This window comes from Halichoerus grypus, chromosome 9 (genome assembly GCF_964656455.1).
Source record: "Halichoerus grypus chromosome 9, mHalGry1.hap1.1, whole genome shotgun sequence".
Classification (NCBI taxonomy): Eukaryota; Metazoa; Chordata; class Mammalia; order Carnivora; family Phocidae; genus Halichoerus; species Halichoerus grypus.
Window position 1 is genome coordinate 31,875,919 of NC_135720.1, and position 18,413 is coordinate 31,894,331.

Consider the following 18,413-nt stretch of genomic DNA (forward strand, 5'->3'; position numbering starts at 1 on the left):
TTAACTATAACAAAAAGATAAACAAGACTCGCTGTAGGTATCTGACAGTTACCAAAGACGGCAATTAAAAAGGAGGCCATAACGGAGGTGCAAACAATTAGGAAATGGACTTCATTTGCAAAAGAATTAATATTTTATTTATTTTTTTTTTTTAAAGATTTTATTTATTTATTTGACAGAGAGAGAGAGTTAGCGAGAGCAGGAACACAAGCGGGGGAGTGGGAGAGGGAGAAGCAGGCTTCCCGCCGAGCAGGGAGCCTGATGCGGGGCTCGATTCCAGGACCCTGAGATCATGACTTGAGCCGAAGGCAGACGCTTAATGACTGAGCCACCCAGGTGCCCCAAAAGAATTAATATTTTAAAAAATTTCTTGGCAGTTGGGGTTCCACATGTAGTCAAGACAGATGTGAAATTTCTTCTTCTCTGTTTACAAAACACACTCTTACTGTGTTTTGGAATGGTCAAGGAAAGTCATTTCTGAGGACAGAAACCAGTTGTTTATAGAATTTTAAGAACTACAGAATTGCCAACATTCCTCCTCATAATAGAATATTATTCTATAACAGCTCTAAGCTATTTTAATGGAATGTCATTAATTAAACTTGAATACATATAGCTGAACTTTTCAGGTTTTTTTTTAGTACAAGTAATCTCGAATCTAACACAAGTAAAACACACACTACAACATAAAATTGTACTAAGCTCATCAAATAATATGCTTAGCAATCAATAACAGAGATAAGTGGTTAGACCTGTGTCCTCACACCCAGTGCCTTTATAAAATCCCTTTGGGTGCAGAAGATCTGCATTGGAAAATTAAGCATGAAAAGGAAATTAACTCTAATTGATGCACTTTAGTGTAGAGATAGAATAAGTTAGAGGAATGTATTCTGGATGTAATCATATTCAAAATTAGCATCATATATACTTACATGAAAAGTACTTATCTGGGACATCAGAGGGTCTCAATCGAGCTGCAGGCCCATATATAATTTTAATATCTTTAACATCTCCCAAATATTTATTCAGATATATATATTTCTTGCAACTGCCTTGTTCCATGCCTGGGAGAAAAAAATTCCCAAACATGTTGCAACTTTAATAAGGAATTTAACATATAGAAGAGAATTTCTTTCACCTCCAGAATTTAATTCAATAACTATGTGCTCAGTGTGCACGCTAGTTAAGCATCCAATAGGTAAGACACAAAATTTCAACTATTTATACCCCTTCACTTCCAAAGAAAACCAACTTTTTCCCTTCCTTCATCCACAATTAGTTTAATATTTCTTCTTATATATGTATTACAGTATCTTTATGTGAGGAGGAATATCACAGTTTCAGACTGAATATAAAAGCCTACTCATTTCCCCCAGATCACCTAGAATACGAATGGTAGCATAAAATTCTCAGTCTCATTCCAGAACTGTAGCTTCTTTGGAACAGAACTTCTTACAACCGTTTTTAGAAATAGCTTTTAGTAATTATTTCTGAAGCAAACAATAACAATAAGAAAAACAAACAAAAAGAACTTGTTTTCTATTTTCTTATGCACTCATTGCTCCTGTACTCCCAAGGCTGTTACACAAACATGTTCTAAAGGTCAAAGTAAGTAACAATTTAAAATTCCTGGTATAAACCTTCCCCAAATCAGGAGATGGGTACATTGTCACTGATAGGCTCTTAGGTTTCTGTGAATTTTGTATTTTATTTGTACTTTATGTTTAATATAATTTTTTCCTAAAAACTTTCCATAAGCAACTACATTAAAAAAATTAACTATAACAATCAGAAGAAATAATGAAACAATAACCAAGCAAGGAAACTTTTTTGGGAGCACCATTTAACCTGAAGGGTAAATGATGCAAAGTCAGATTACCATGATCTGAAATAAGGATAAGATTCAGGCATCGATGCAAGTTCAGCTCCTTTAGACCATCCATCAGCATGCCAACCATGTTGTCAACCCTCTGCAATGCTCTGATGACCTATGAAAGGGAAGCGATTTCATGTGATGGATTCCATACTAATGGCTATTTCTATACAAAGCTATCTCTGTGAATACAAGGAAAGTTCAGTGGATGCAACTACTATGATGAACTGATTGACATTAGGCTAAGACAGGGCAGGTAAAACAATGCCCATTAATAAAAGAAGGGTCCAAATCCCATACATATGTGCTCAATTATAAGTACTGGGAATGACACCAGCTGATCTGATTGTCTAAACTGTAAAAAATGTTAAAATTATTCACGAAATGCTTTTTAGAGTTCTTGTATTTGATTTTTAAGATTAGAACTAGGAATACAACCCATTATTTCCTTACAAACTGCATGTATTTCCTTACAAACTGCATGTGATATGATATAAGGACACAAAAGAGCAAATGGTTTTAGCAACTTGCTTTTGACATTTCTCTTTTCAGCTCTCCTTGCAAAACCACCTGAGGAGAATTATTTGCAATTCTACATGTGCTTTCTGTTATGTATCAAATCAGTCTTATCTCTATGGTCAATGAATTTCACTGTAATATGAAACAAACTCCCTCAATATGGTCTTTCATTCACTCAAAGCTACCCAAGTAATTCGAATTGGAATTTTTAAGTATTAAAGTGGGTTTCGATGTGGCAGTAATATTAGAATTTAACAGAGGTTACAAGTTGGTGAATATGATATGAAAAGCAATGGGCTCAATCTTGAATGCAGATGAATCAGCAAAGTAGTACTTTGGCAAATCTTCAGTGAAATTAGAAAAGCACTGACTTTACAATTCATATGATCTGATAATCTAATAATTACCAAATGAGCCTTAGACTTCCTTGTAGCCAAACTGACCTGGACAGGAGTCTTAAGTGTCGGGGAATGTAGTGAACGAATAAAAATTACCCTAGCATCTGGCCAACTGTCAAACCAACACAACACTGACAAGAAGCTTTTCCCTTTCACCAATGATGGCATGGTTGCGTTGTCCATCATGTGTCCTCCTTACTGCCCCTCTAAGGAGCACTTGTGCTTAGTTGAAGGACAGAAGCCAAGCAAGGGCACATGGAATCACTAACTACATTAGACCTGCTGCAGATGGATTTTGATTGAAAAAATCTAGAGAGTAAATACAGACCTAGACTGAGGGTTAACTTCCCTCTCTCTCTGCTCGCTTTTAGCTGACAAGATGGCGCCTAAGAGGAACCTATGCTCTAAGAGGGGCAAATCTGGAGTAAACCCAGGGTAAGGGAAACCAGGAGAAGATGGTTTAGGCAGGTGTTTTAAGTTCAAGTGAGAAAAATGAGCCTATGTTCTCCCCTCGTTCTGCTGTTGCTGAAGCAAGCATTTAGAGCAAGAAGCACTCTCAAACTGGAGCTCACAACAGACACCTTAGGATAGGCTCTGGTCTAGACTCTGCGCTAAAGAGTCTTTGAGGCTCACAAACTATCCAGCTTGGAGGTGAAATTCTAGCTATTCCTAGTCTTTTATCTCTTGGAGTCACATGGGGAAAAAGACAACAAAGATTCTGAGATTAGGGACGCTGGCCATACTGATTCTCCTTTCGTCATGACCAACAATATTCACAGATCCTTACTTCTTGTTTCTTTTCAGATCTAGGGTCACAGATTAAACAGACATCATAAGGGAAGTCAGCTTAGAGGTACAAAGAAAGAAGCTCAAATTGTTTTCTGTTCTAATGCTTCCTCTGCTCCAAGATACAAAAATTATATGGCCACACAAAAACTGAAAGCAGTATTTGATCTTTTAAAGCACTATACCGATTACAAACATAGCCAGGAGTGAGCTAAGTTCCTGAAAGAGTGTCAGGTCAAGTAAGACCTTACATTGACAGCCTTAGTCCGTGAGCTGTTTCCCCATCTCTAGCTTACTAGTAACCGCCCAATAAAACCAGAGTTATTTCAAATTCTCTACAATTCTGACAAAATTTCCTATTTTTTGATGCCCGAGCTCTGTTGTGAGCCTGAGCTCAGAGATCAGAGATATATCTCCTAGGGTGGAAAGGTCATGGGAGGCTTCTTGTGCTAATTCTCCTATATTTACATAGAAAACTGGAGTCTTACCCATTTACAACATTTCCAAAGAGCCCTTAGTTTTTAGGTCAATGTAGGGAGAAATGGAGTAGATAAAGGCTTTGGAATTGAGAATATAGAATTTACCATCAGTTCGATTTAGCACTGTGGAAAGTACAGACAAGACAAATTCTCCCTACTGTTATTTTTACGAAAGCGCATCCTTTGGTTTAGTAAAACTGTGCTTACTACTCATTCCAAATCCTGGAATCTTAGAGAATGGTCTAGAAACCTGCTTTTTGCAAAGCAAGGTTTAGTTAGAAGTAATCACTGATAAAAAGGTACTTACTTCACTGCTGACTGGTCCATACAAATGACCTGAAGAATCTGGTTCTTCTAAATACAGAGTGTAAAAGTGTGGTCTAAATCAAACAGCATCAAAATGTAATATTTTATAAACACATTGTAAAACAGAATGGAAAGAATAATTTAACAATCGATAGTGATTAAAAAGTCTACAACACTGGGGTAACATTTCTAAACTTGCTGAGAAATAATTTACAGGTTTGGAATTCTTCAAAATGCTCCATAAAAAGAGTTCATTTGGATATAAAAGGCCAGAGCCAATTGCCAAGTTTCTTGCAGCTCATTTTAAAATATTGTGTAATTTCTATAAAACGAAGGAGTATTTACCATAGAAATTAGGCCTTTACATACCTTTCATCTTTAGGAAGCTGCAACCACTTAAGAACAGCTAAAATCCTTTCTTCAAATGGTATTGAACTAAAATTAAGAATAAGCAAAATGAAACAATTTGTGACAATTATCCGAGTTTAAAATATCAGGGTTTTTCTTACCCAAAATAGCACTGAAAGACTAAAACAATCCCATGCATTAATTGTGTTTAAAACAATGCAAAAGTTTAATTTGAAAACTCAAATTTGTTTCCCCAATAAAGGAACAAAGGTTAAGCTTTACACATATGAAACCTGTAACTGGGTTTAAAAATTTGCTTCTTGGGGCGCCTAGGTGGGGCAGCCTGTTAATCATATGACTCTTGATTTTGGCTCAGGTTGTGATCTCAGGGTCATGAGATCAAGCCCTGTGTTGGGCTCCCCACTCGGTGAGGGGTCTGCTTGAGATTCTCTCTCTCCCTCTCCCTTTGCACCTCGCCCCACTCACACATTCTCTCTCAAATAAATAAATAAAAATAAAAATTTGCTTCTTATATCTACTTGAGGATATTATTCCTGTATCTGAGAATAGTGATTGTTACCAGGTGAATAACCCATGTGTCAATACATTCTACAAAGGGTACCTCATGGACAGCTCACTCACTCGTGACTCTTAAATAAAAGTTGGAGTCAGTCCCCACAACTTCATTTTTTATTCCTGCCCAAAGATCTGAATGCAAACTCCAACATGTTACCAGCGCTTTCTACAAAACTTCGAGAAAAAAACTTTGTCTACTTTTACTGTCCATCCAACTACCCAAAACTTATTTACCCTCCATCTAAAAGGTGGAGTTCTTTTTCTGACTGTTCTCATTTTTCAGCCAACACATCACAGAAATGCTGGAACTTGGGACTTGATAAAAAGGATAAGCTGAGCTTTAAAACAGATTAGCTGTTCTGAAAAAAGTGTACCTATACATACCCATTATACATTTTATAGATGTCTGGGAGAATTCCATTAATTTCCACATCTGATCCTGGCCAAAAAAATGTACCACTTTTCAGGCCTTGATGTTTAGCAGTGAGCCAAATCTGGGGAAGAGAATGAAGGCAAGTCAGAAATGTACAATCGTGCATGTTAGGAAAGTACATGTTCATGCGACATCAATGCACTCCTCTCCAGTGTTACAGTGTTTTTGAGGTTAAGGAGCTTCAGCAGTGAGACTATAAAATAATCACTTAGTAGGACTCAGCAGCAAAATGAAATGAAATCATCAGAGATTAAAGTAACCTAAAAAATATAGACACCATCAGTTGGCAACCTCTGCAACTTTCAGAGCCCTAGCCTTACTTAATGGGCTCCCCTCGAAAGAAGAAAATATTCCCAAGCATACATGTATGTAATTTGTTGACATTTTTGTTATGTAACTAACATTTACAAGTACTTACTGCCAATTACAATTCTAAATAGTATCTCCATAAGCATCCCAATTATTAATTTGGCTAATCCTCAGAATCACACCCCGAGGTAGTTAATGATATCATCTGCAGTATAAATCTGAGAAAACTGAGCCACAGAAAGAATAATTTGCCCAAAGTCACATCATTTTAAATATCAGCAAGAAATTTGAATTTATACCCTGCAAATTAAACATCATGCTCTTTTTCCTTCTTAGAGGAATATCGAGACTATCCAAAATGACCCCACAGAATTTTTGTGGCAATTTTTTAAAAAATACAAAGAACACACCTAAATGATGGCCAGAAAGAACCTTCTAAGTTAGCATATACAAATGAAGTCAAAGTTGACCTCCTTTAGATACAGTTAGTTTTGTGTGGATCAAAATATGGCCCCCAGACCACTGCTATAAACTACTAGTACAAGAAGGTAGAATCAAGCAGAAAAGAAAAATGATTCAGAATTTCCCCAACGCAGCTATGAAATAAAACTACTCCCATTACACAATGATACAAGCTGTATTTAGGATTATCAGCATTCATCTCCATCTACAAAAGGATGGCCACAGACAAGATCAATGACGTAGGTTATTAAAAGCTCCAGGGAATCTGTTATTTTACTCTAATTGAAATAGATGAGAATTAAAAAAAAAAACTATTTTAGTAGCTAAAACAAACAAACAAACAAACAAACAAACAAACAACTCACTGGTTCTCCTCTGTACCACTCAGGATTAAATTTCTCCTTACTTTTAAGTGCAAAGAAAGCGTTCATTTTGGGATCATACATTTTATTGTCAATTATGCCATGGGATTCTGGATAAAGTCCCTAAAAAAGACAAAAACAGGTTTTATGCAAGTTGTGAGTTTTTCAATGTTAAATAAAGTCAAAGAACAAAATCATCGAAGAGAAACAGGTAACTGAAGCTACAAGAAACTTAACACAGTTTAAGGAGAGAAGAACAAAACAATGGGATTGTCAAAACACAACCAACCACTCAAGATCTTATATAGTATTTGTGTTTTAAATTATGTAACAGGAGAAAATAAGTGAGGAATCGTATGGATGAGGGTCTATATAAATGACAGCCCCTCCAATTTTTTTAAAGATTTTATTTTTATGTACTTATTTATTTGAGAGAGACAGAGTGCAAGCGGGGCTAAGAGCAGAGGGAGAGGGACAGGCAGACTCCACGCTGAGCAGAGTCTGACAAGGGCCGGATCTCACAACCCTGAGATCATGACCTGGGCCGAAATCAAGAGTCGAATGCTTAACCAACTGAGCCACCCTGGCACCCCTCCAGCCTCCCCAATTTTTAAAAAAGTGTTGTATTTTCCTTTTGCATTGCTGAGTAAAGCATTTCTGTAGAACAAACTTTGTTTTAGTTGAGTCTGAGAACAGCTCGTATTACTACAAGCTAAAGAATTAATTTTCTGGCTTCAACCCTAATGAATTTGACTTTTTTTCTGGACTCCAATTAAACTGGGAAACTTTGAAACAAAAACAGGCCTGTAATCCTCTCTAGAGTCAGGCAAAACGGATTGCTTAAGCTCATACATCAAGATGATTGGAAAGACAAGTTGAGAACCCATGAGTGTAGGACAAATTTTACAAATACAGCAAGCTACAAAACTGTAAGAAGAAACAAGACACAAAAATTGGAGAAATCTTAAAACCGAAAGGAAACCAAGAAACCATTTGTTGGAGTCTTTATAGTCTCTTTTCAAGATGGAAAAATCGAGACCAGAAGGTAAAGTGACCTTCCCCAAAGTGCAGATTTGGCTAGGTTTCCTTGCTTAATTATATACTGGAAAAGAAGTTATTCTTTTCTGATCCGATGTCTAATTATTCCCTCAAAAAATGTAACATTTACATCTCACTTCTGTGAACAACATATAAAAGTTGAAACTTGGAGCTTACAGTGACAATACTGTAGTGATTGGGAAAAGTTTTTGTTGGATACACTGGTCTCATGTTTTTGGTGTGCGTTCCACAGTTTTCTACAAGGGAAAAAAAATTAAAGATTGCTATTAAATGCAATTGACAATCTGTTTACTTCATCTAGCTTTGCTAGTAAATAAGTCTAAATAGTATTAAAACCATATAAAACTTTAGGGTTAATTATAAAGCAACACTATAGATTCAATTCAATGTTAAGATAAGTTAATTTTTCTCAGAAAAATATTAAACAAGATAATTAAGCCAATGAAAGAATTATCCCATGCTTATCAATAACATGAAGTTCCAGATGGACCATGTGCAATAATGATGCCTACTAGATCTTTGTCTGATATCACTTAGTGGTCATATACAAGTTTTAAGAGGTTGTTAAAAAACAAACAAAAACAAACTGCATTGGTAGCAAAATCTGCAAAATTAAAACAAGGGTGAAGCAGTAGCTGGGGTGGGGGACAGTGTCCCAGTGTGAAAATCAAGAACCAGCTAACTCTGGACAAACGCAACACGTCTCTAAAGATAAAAGGCATCATCTGGCTTCATGCCAGAGAAAGCACAGAAGTCAGACTGCTCCGGATTTAGCCTTGATATCATGCTCCTTTTCTCCTGTCTCTACTATTGAGGAAAAAACTACATAAACTAATGAATCAAGCATTCCAGTACATCACTGCTGAAAACGTTCCTCCAACTGGCAAGCATCTATCTATCTCAATGCCTTCCAAACAGTGCAGAGCTACAAAGTATGTCCCCCAATTATCCACAGCTGGGGCTTAGGCTAATTGTGTGCTGATTTCTTTTAAACTTCACATATAGTATCCACAACTCCTTAATTCTGAACTCAGGATGCATGTTTGGTGCTATGGAAACAAACTTTCCTCCTAATGGTCACAAAGGACCAGATTCAAGCTCCAAAGCCCATGGGCCGAACTGGTAAGCACAGAGCCTTCCTTGATGATGCCTGCTTTTTGCTGAAGACTTTTTTTCCATGTCAATGATTATGTATAAAAATTATTTTCTTCTAGGTAGAAATTAAACACAGAAATTTTAAAACGTTTTCCCAAAATACTTTAGGTTTCTCATAAAAGAAGTAAAATAAATGCACACATGTATTTACTGAGAATGATTTTAATGTTTAATCTCATATACTCAAGTCTAGTAAATAATATTTTAGAATTCCAGAACACTAAAATCATTGTATTTACTTCTATTTCAGCCTTGTATTACACTGTAACTACTTAACTATTGATCACTGATAATGTGCAAAGTTCTACAATTTTTACACCCATATACAATTTTTTTCCTTTCTCAATAAAAATGATGATACAAGTGATACCCCTAACTGGGGGTTAATGTGATTTAAAACCTCAGCATTAATATTAAGACCATTCTACTATTGCATCAATAACTTATAGAATAATCATTCCATTAAGGCCTTTGTATGAGGCAAAGAAATTGGAAGGATGCTACACGATACTATAGGATAACTGGAAATATTCAATGTCCACACTACTAGAATCATATCAGAAATACTTTCATTTTGAAAATTCTATCTTAAAATGTGATAAATATTAAATAAATGGTTTTTCCACAAAAGGAATCCAAAATTCTAAGAAAAAAAATATATAAACTGTATTATCTTAGAAGTATTTAAAAGGCAGCTTCAAAGTAATTATAATATTGGAGACTAATTCTTTATCATCAGGTTCAACTATTTTGCAGTAGTGATGTTTGGTAAAACACATTCTGCCGGTATTTTTCCAAAAAAAGCCAGCATCCCTAGTCTATCTCACCAAAATGGTGACACTCCCAACAGAGAACTCTGAAGTTACTCACTTAGTTTGCTAATAACAGGAAGAAGGCCACTCCAGGTGTGTAAATATTCTGCCCTGAAGCCATCCAAGGAAAATAAGAGGGTAGGAGGCGTTTCAAACCTGGATAATGAAAAAGAAAAAACAATGTTTAAAGAAGGAGAAGGAAGACAAACATCCATGAAGGTTCTTCTCCTTCCTTGGCACAGGTCCAGTGAAGATTTCTCACTGAGGTTGGTTATGTAATCTAAAGTAAACTAACAAGCTCAGCAAGCATCCTTATAAAGGAGATTTTACATTGACATTTATATACATGCTTTTACATTTCATTAAATATATATGATATATACATATATCAACAAATAGTATTTCTTAAGCACTCATACCATTTTGAGCCACTATATGGAGAATATTCATAGTCCCTGCTATTCCAAAAGCTGAACCAAATGCTACTAAAATGTAGTAATATTTTCCCAATTTGCAGGAGAATAAATGTTAATAAACAGCATTTTCTAAATATGTTTTTGTTTCCATTAAGTTTTTTCCTGAACAACTATCTTCTGATATTGTCTCTACGTGAATCTACTAGATGGTACCTCATATCACATAAATTATATATAAAATTTAGTTTTTAAATTTACTATATTTGAAAGATATTACTATTTAGTAGAGAAGTTTGAGATGTATTCACTACTTTTAAATAAACAAAGAAATGATCCAAAGCTAGGAATGAACAATGAGGGTGCACGTGTACGTACACGCAGACACACACACACACACACACACACACACACATATACACACACACACAATGTATGTGGTGTGGAAATCCAAGGCAAAAAACACAATGATGTGTGCAGTCAAAGAGAATAACTTATGGGCAACTGTTACATGGCCAAACCAGAGCAGGCATGGTTCAGAAATTTTGAACTTTTAATGATATCTGGGGGATGACAGGAGATGTGTACATAACAGGATAACTGTAAAAAGCAGTGTACTCAGTAATTTAAAATTTGAGAGTAAATGCTTAATTTTGCCTTGCCTTTTTCCAATTCTACCTCCTCCTCAGCTTACTCTCACACACAAACACAAAAGAAAAAAAAAATTAGTATGTAACTTCCACTAACTAGTGTTTGTACCATAGCTCAGTTAGAAGATTCTAGAATCAGCTGCACAGGGTCTCAATGGTCCATAACTGTATGAAATTATTTGTATTCACTCAACATAAAACATAAACAGTTTATTGTGCCACCAGGTAAATATACTAGCATGACTTGCAGTATAATAACACATGTTCCTAATTATGATCTCATTGTAAAGAAAGGAATAGTTACATTTCCACTCAAAGGATCAATATTACCACTGAAAAATAATGACCAATGTGTAGAAGGAAAAGAAAGATTTAAAATTCACTAAATCTAAATTTTCCAATATACCTTGGAATTAAAGGACAGCTCAAGGTACAGGAGAGGTCCCTTTGAAAAAAGTCTCTTCTATTGTAATTTTTTGGTTTGGGTTTAGTTTTTGTTGCTACTACTGTTGTTTTAAACAAAAAAGTGCTCTCTCATCCAAAGGAAAAAAAATACACATCCTATAAGGCAAAAATAAATTATATACACAAACAAAATAAGCTAAAGTACAGCTTTAAAATTTTTAATAGTTTGGAAAAAGATCATGACTTTAAAAAGGTAAAAATGTATCTCTGAAGATGAATAATTCAAATTATACAAGGCCGTAGATCTCAAGTGGAGCAAAGATAAATATATCTAACATCTTCATAAAATTTCCCCTCTTTGAATTGCACACAAATTTTTTCGATGGCCTAGTATACATAAGGTACCGTGCAAAATACTTTATGGACAAAAAGAACCAATATGAATAATAAAAATTATGCAACATTCTCTCACAGATACATTGCTTATCCCCCAAAATTTATAAGTGAACCAAAATACAAAAAATAAAAAGAAAGCTATAAAGTAATTTGCTACAGGTTTAACTCTCAAAGCCACAAATGAAAAAAAAAAAAAGAAGATAGTAGGAAGGGGGGGAATTGGAGGGGGAGATGAACCATGAGAGACTATGGACTCTGAGAAACAAACTGAGGGTTCTAGAGGGGAGGGGGTTGGGGGGATGGGTTAGCCTGGTGATGGGTATTAAGGAGGGCACGTATTGAATGGAGCATTGGGTGTTATACGCAAACAATGAATCATGGAACACTACATCAAAAACTAATGATGTAATGTGTGGTGATTAACATAACATAATAAAATAAAATTAAAAAAAAAAAAAAAAGAAAGAAAGTAAAAGGCCTTCCGTCCTAATGAGAAAGACAAAAGATTTCCACCCATTGCTCATGGACAGTAAAGACTAAATAGTCATGACCTTCCTTTTTTTCTGTTAGCTTCCAGAGTGAAGGGTCATCCCATAATTAACTCTACACCACCCGTGCCCAACACAAGGCCTGACTAAAAACAACATTTAATGAACCAATGATTATTATTTTTATTCTGTGGAAAGAGAAAAAAATAGTACTCTAAAAAGTAGTATTTCAGAATATCATCTTACCCTGCTGGACACTGTGGCTCATTAATGCTCTCACAAGTTTCTTCTACCCAACTTTTCTCTCCTAAAATATTTTCAAGAAATAAAACAAGTTGAACACACTGAACAGTAACAGTAACTGTGATGCTGTGAGACATATTATGACAGATTCCAAAAACAAAATGTTAACAGATATGTAGATAATATGGGGCATAATTCTAGGGAAATACAACAAATACAGAAAGTTACTATGTCTCATAGTAAGAGTTAGTTGATATCAGGAAGAAAAAAAATGTATAATTGCAAGACTAAAACATATTACTGTATTTGTGGGAACTTAAAGGCACCTTTTTCATTCTTGAGTGGTTGATATTTTCAGCCAAAATTTACAAGCCTCCTTTTATCCACCCAACAACATCTTCTAGTACTAAATCCTGGATATCTTAGTTCCCCTCATATCAATTTCAAAGAACCCTTGGACAAGACATCACAATAGCATCAGCTCACATAATACCCTATAACCCTGGGCAGTAATTTCACATCTCTTCTTTCAACATGTGGCAGACACTGTCCTCATTCACAACGAGGGCACTTGGGACATAGAAGTCAGCCAGGACTGCAAAAGCCATCTTTCCACAAGGCAGCATTAAATGTGTAGCTAATGTCAAAATAACATGAAGGGGTGTAGCGGGAGAAGGAGTAACTATACACAGAACAAGATTTGCTGTGTGTAGGTCGTAGGAATTCCTCAACTGATGGATGGGTACAAGATTCACTGCGTACTTTCCTGACTCGCACGTTTGAATTTTTCTTTAATAAAATGCTTTTTAAATATCTTTTCGGCCAACACAGTTGGTCAATAAACAGGATCCCTAATGTAAAAAATGACAGCTCTGCAAAACCCCGCCGCCACCAAGGAGGATGGCAGGCTGCTGTGGAACCAGACGGGCGTGTGGAGAGCTGACCTTGGCACACGGCGCTGAAGTTGACACAACAGTCGCCCTTGTCCCTGCAGTCATCTGAACAGGAGCACAAGCTTCTGGACAACCTTTTCTCCCCACACCTGAATTTGCTGCAAGTCCATATACGTTCTAGAAACAAACAACAAAATACATGTTACAGTCCAAATTCAACACATTGGAAGTGGACGCAGACTTGCTCTCCTCTGGGGCAGGATCCACGAGACACAAGGAACTCTTTCATTCCTCAGAGTTCCTCGCAGGGTCGGCCACCACAGTGGTTGATGTGAACTAACAGAAAACATGCATGCAGTAAGTGTTGTTATGTTGCTAAAAAGAACAGAATTTCGTCATTTTAAAACACGGACAAACATTATTATCGTACAATTCTTATATAGATCTTTCTTGGCTTTTTCCCACCAGCCGTTTTCAGGGTTCTCAAAATTTCACCTGAATCTGGTTTATTCTCATTTAAATATTAAATATCCATGACCTACGTAGAGAAATCCAAATCAAACTGAGAAAACATACATATTCTGATGGTTTTATTTTGAAGTGTAAGTAGACATGTAAGTACATGTGAAACTAATGTAACATTCTGTGTCAACTCTATACTTCAATAAAAAGAAGTGGATGTCTAAGAACTCTTGTTTTAATGAGCCCACACTGAAAATATTCATATATTTCAAGCAGCCTTTTTGAAGTTAGTTTAAGTGCAAATTAGATTATATTGGCTTTCTGCATACATTAAAAACAGGCATGGTTTGGCTCTCCATAAAGTGTTGAACAAAGGCAAAACTCATGACATTTTTTTCTCTAAGGAAATACAAAGGCCAAATTTTTAAAAATCTCAAATGAGTTAGATAAGTCACATACCTCAAAGATGCAGAACTTGTCCCTGATCCCCATCTTTTTCCCTGCATATTTTTCTTAAGATTTTATTTATTTATTTGAAAGAGAGAGAGAGCATGAGAGGGGGGAGGGTCAGAGGGAGAAGCAGGCTCCCCTCTGAGCAGGAGCCTGACTCGGAACTCGATCCCGGGACTCCAGGATCATGACCTGAGCTGAAGGCAGTTGCTTAACCAACTGAGCCACCCAGGTGCCCTCCCTGCATAGTTTTATTTACCTGGTTCTATACATGTCTCCTGGTAATCCAGACAGCAGTTTCCAAGGTCAACGCAAGCAACATCACAGCGGCAGTTGCCAAATGTTCTCTCAAAACAGCGACCTTTGCAACTTTTCACTGAAAATATAGAATAATGAGTTAGAGCTTTCAGATCATAGAAGCACAAAGCAAACATCAACTAATATACCTAAGATAGATTCAAATCCTACCTTAGAAAACACAGATGGCGTAATAAAGGTACCCAAGAATCTTTTCACAAATACACGTAGAAAGTGGCACAAAGAGAAGGCACAGAGTTTTGATTTTATCTCTTGCCATAGAAAAAAAGAACTTTTAAAATTTATGACAAACCCAACTGGGGCTGCTAAGACTTAAATCCTTATGGCATGGTAAAGAAAGTCAGAAGAAGGACTTGTGCTGAATGTTTTATGCTCAGAAAAGGTTGGCTTACACAGCCATAAAGTTCTCTAAAATTTCGAAATGTGAGATAAGGTTTTAAAATTAATTATCTGAATATTTCAGAGAAAGAGAAAGAATGCCTGACTTACCTCACACCCAGGCTTGGTGTATAAAAGAAGTGATGTCCGTGTATGAACATTCTGCAGGAGCACCCCTCCCCCCATCACCTAAAATACAGATTTGGCCTTCAGATCCAGCTGGTGCCCAAATTTCCCAGTCAAGGTCTGATTTACTTTTTTTAAGCTTTTATAAAACCTTGTCCTTCCCCTCCGTCACTTATTTCCATCCGAACTAGAGTATTTGGTTACTATCCCAGTCTCACACTAGACTACCAGCTTAAGGACAAAGACCACACGTGGATTTTGCCCAGCATACTGCATCCTGGCACCCCACAAGATGCTGGTTGGTACTAGCAAGTTTTTGTTAAATGGATACATGGTGAATATGGAAGGAAGACTTCTTATCAAAAACAATAATTTTATGTTGTAACTGTTTACTAGATACCTGGAAAAAGCTAGGTTTTCATTAGATTACTAAAATCCACTTGTAAAATAATGCAAATCCAACAGAAAAAAAGGAATAATCCTAGTAGCTCCTGACCACCAAGGCCCGCAATTTTAAAAGCCAAGGGCATGTAACAATCAGTTTCTGATTGCCCAGAGATGCTACCTGGTTACCTAGTAACCCATCCAGGGCTGCTTCAGCAACTAACTCCCTGGGGAAAAAGAGTGTCTTAGGAGTCCCTGGAGAAAGTCAGGGAGAGGGTTCCAGGGGCCCAGCACCAGAATCTTTAGGCCATATTTGCTTGTTTCACTGTTCTTAATTTATTTTTTGTTGCTTGGGGGTTTTCTCTTTGTCTGGTTGATTTTTTGGTCCTAGCCCCTCTTTGTTGTTTTAGGATGAAGTTTTGCAAATAGAGTATTATATGGCTGATTCAATAAAAGAGCTTCAAACCGGCATCAAATCTGCAGTAACTACTGAGAACCCACAGATTAGGACCTAACACTTTCTCAATCATATTCTGAAGAAGTCTAAATAGCAACACGCACACACACACACACACACACACACACACGTGTGCACACGAATTACTGTAGTAATTACCTTCTTTGGCACAGCTGGGTTTCAACCCAAATATACAACCAAGGATTGTTGTTAACACACAGACTGACAATACCTGTGGGGAGAAAGAAGAAAGTTATATAGCTTTACACCCTTTTATTGCGTCAAATGTTTCTAAAGTTGCTGGTGCTGCTTTCTTTCCTGATGTGGGTGCAGGTCACATGGATGTGCGTGCTTTGTGAAAATTCAAACTGCATACCTATGCTTTGTGCATTTTTCTGTATGTATGTTTTATTTCAAGAAAAAGTTTACTTAAGTGTTAGCAAATGAATCTATGCCATCGAAGATTAATGCTTCCAGAAATTTCCCAGTTAATGCAAATAAATCCAGTCAGAGAATTTGGAAATAATTAAGGGAAGGAGAGAAGGGGAAAAAAAAATCTATTTAGAGATTCAATTTCTTATTTGTTAATCCATAAAAGGTAATATGAGATTATTAGATGCCTCTTTTCCATAGTTTAACTACATAAACCCTAAACAATATCCGCACATGCCCCATGCCCCACGGCAGTTTGTGGGGACAGGCACTAGACAGGGCTGGGAACTGCGCTGTGGGCCCAAATGTTACCACAAACCGGTTGTGTGACTTGGGGGAGATCACTTACATGCTCTGGACATCAGATTACTCACCTATACAATTAAAGGGCTGGACTTCATGGATCGCTAAAATTCTTTCCAGCTCTAACATTTTGCCACTTTCTCAGTCTCCACTCTTGTGGCCTTTGACATTTTAAGATAAGTAGACACACCACACAGAATTTTTATTTGAGGATTAGAAAAAAAAATCCAGAGAACCCGCAATATTTTTAGTGGCATGGAGTTTCCCTGAGAGCTCTCTGGAATCTCACTTTGCAGGAAAATCCGACAAACCATGCATTCAGTACCAACTATGTGTAAAGTCTGTGTTATACACAGGAAAGAGTAACAGATGCCTCAGGGAGCTTCTATTTGTGTGGGAAAAGGTAAATATAACAGCATAAATGGCTCATATTTGGCAAGTCCTAGGAGGCAGCTCCAGTCCCATAGTTGTTTAAAGAAGGAGAAAGGTTGCAGTGGTTGAAGAGAAGGAAATCAGAGAAGGCTTCATGGAGAAAGACTTTGGGCAGGGCTCTGAAAGGGGGAGATGATGATATGATATGATCAATGATATAATAGAGCACACTTCTAGGAGGAAGGCCAGCGTAAGGACAGGTCTGAAGGAAGAAATGGAAGGCAGCAAATAAACAACGAGCAGCTTACTTTGGCTAGAACAAAGAATATGCAAAGGGGAATGGATGTAGTGGGGACAGGTGGAGTGGTGTTTCCCAAAAGCCAAGCTAAAGAGATAATAGAGATGAGGAATGGGTGAATGGGACAGGGTGGATGGTGGGTGCAGGCTTTTATGAACTCACTCCTCAAATGAGACATATCAAGTCTTGACCATATATGCCAGTCGCCAGGCTAGGTACTGGATACTCAGTAATAAAACAGACATGACCTTTGTCCTCGAGGTGCCTAATATCAAGTGACTACAAGAACTAAAGAGAAAGAAAATGGTTAAGTAAACTGAATCAGCAGGTCTAACTTATTTCAGAAAAAAATGAGGGTAAAGGAAGGGAGAGCAAGAGTATAGTGGGTCTCAAACACAACAGGGTCGAGGTGAAGCCTTTTTCTTAGGAAATCAAAAACCTAAGTATATGTATGTCCATTGAAGTAGGGAGCCACCAGAGGAAGAGCTTGAACAAACGAGTAAACAATGGCAAACAGAACAAGGTACCAGCAGAGAGCACTAACAGATTCCCCTAAACCTTTGATGGTGGTATAAGTGGACACAAACATATGAAAGGTAATTTTTAAGTCTCTATCAAAAACACTAAAAACTCTTACTGTTGAACATAAACATATAGGGAAATGAAAAAATTGTAAAGCTAATCTGTATTTAGTTTACTGTCATTGAAAACATGGAGAATTAAAGTTTTCATTGTAATAAACTTAGCAAGAACAATTTGAACAGTGCTTTATCTTCTTCTCCTTCTCATCATAGAGCTTACAATACAGAATGAGTATATTTTCCATGCCTTGCCAACTGGCCACATTCCTTTCCAAGCTTAGATCAGTTTTCCATGTTTTAACCTTCGCACTTTTAATAATGTGAAGTATCTCCACAAGTTCCTTTAATATGAATTCTTGTGCCGGGGTCCCTTCCTCTGGGACATCCTCATCCTTTCCATCATAACCATGCTCCTCACTATGTCCATAAACTCACCATCACTCAGTTCTTCTGGCTGCATAGCTAGAGGCTGCTGAACAGAGGCAGT

At 36.8% G+C, this 18,413-nt stretch overlaps 1 protein-coding gene across 1 annotated transcript in view; it reads right to left on the minus strand.

Moving 5' to 3' along the window:
• ENPP1 (ectonucleotide pyrophosphatase/phosphodiesterase 1) overlaps positions 1–18,413 on the minus strand; it is a 72,419-nt gene that overhangs the window by 21,171 nt on the left and 32,835 nt on the right. Inside the window, exons 2-13 of the mRNA XM_036120819.2 lie at positions 16,100–16,172; positions 14,537–14,653; positions 13,417–13,542; positions 12,476–12,536; positions 9,936–10,033; positions 8,067–8,146; positions 6,855–6,974; positions 5,670–5,779; positions 4,731–4,796; positions 4,363–4,435; positions 1,880–1,988; positions 933–1,064 (exon numbers count right to left, since the gene is read on the minus strand). Of these exons, the coding sequence (XP_035976712.2) occupies positions 933–1,064; positions 1,880–1,988; positions 4,363–4,435; positions 4,731–4,796; positions 5,670–5,779; positions 6,855–6,974; positions 8,067–8,146; positions 9,936–10,033; positions 12,476–12,536; positions 13,417–13,542; positions 14,537–14,653; positions 16,100–16,172 (1,165 nt within the window). The remainder of the gene's footprint in view (positions 1–932; positions 1,065–1,879; positions 1,989–4,362; positions 4,436–4,730; positions 4,797–5,669; positions 5,780–6,854; positions 6,975–8,066; positions 8,147–9,935; positions 10,034–12,475; positions 12,537–13,416; positions 13,543–14,536; positions 14,654–16,099; positions 16,173–18,413) is intronic.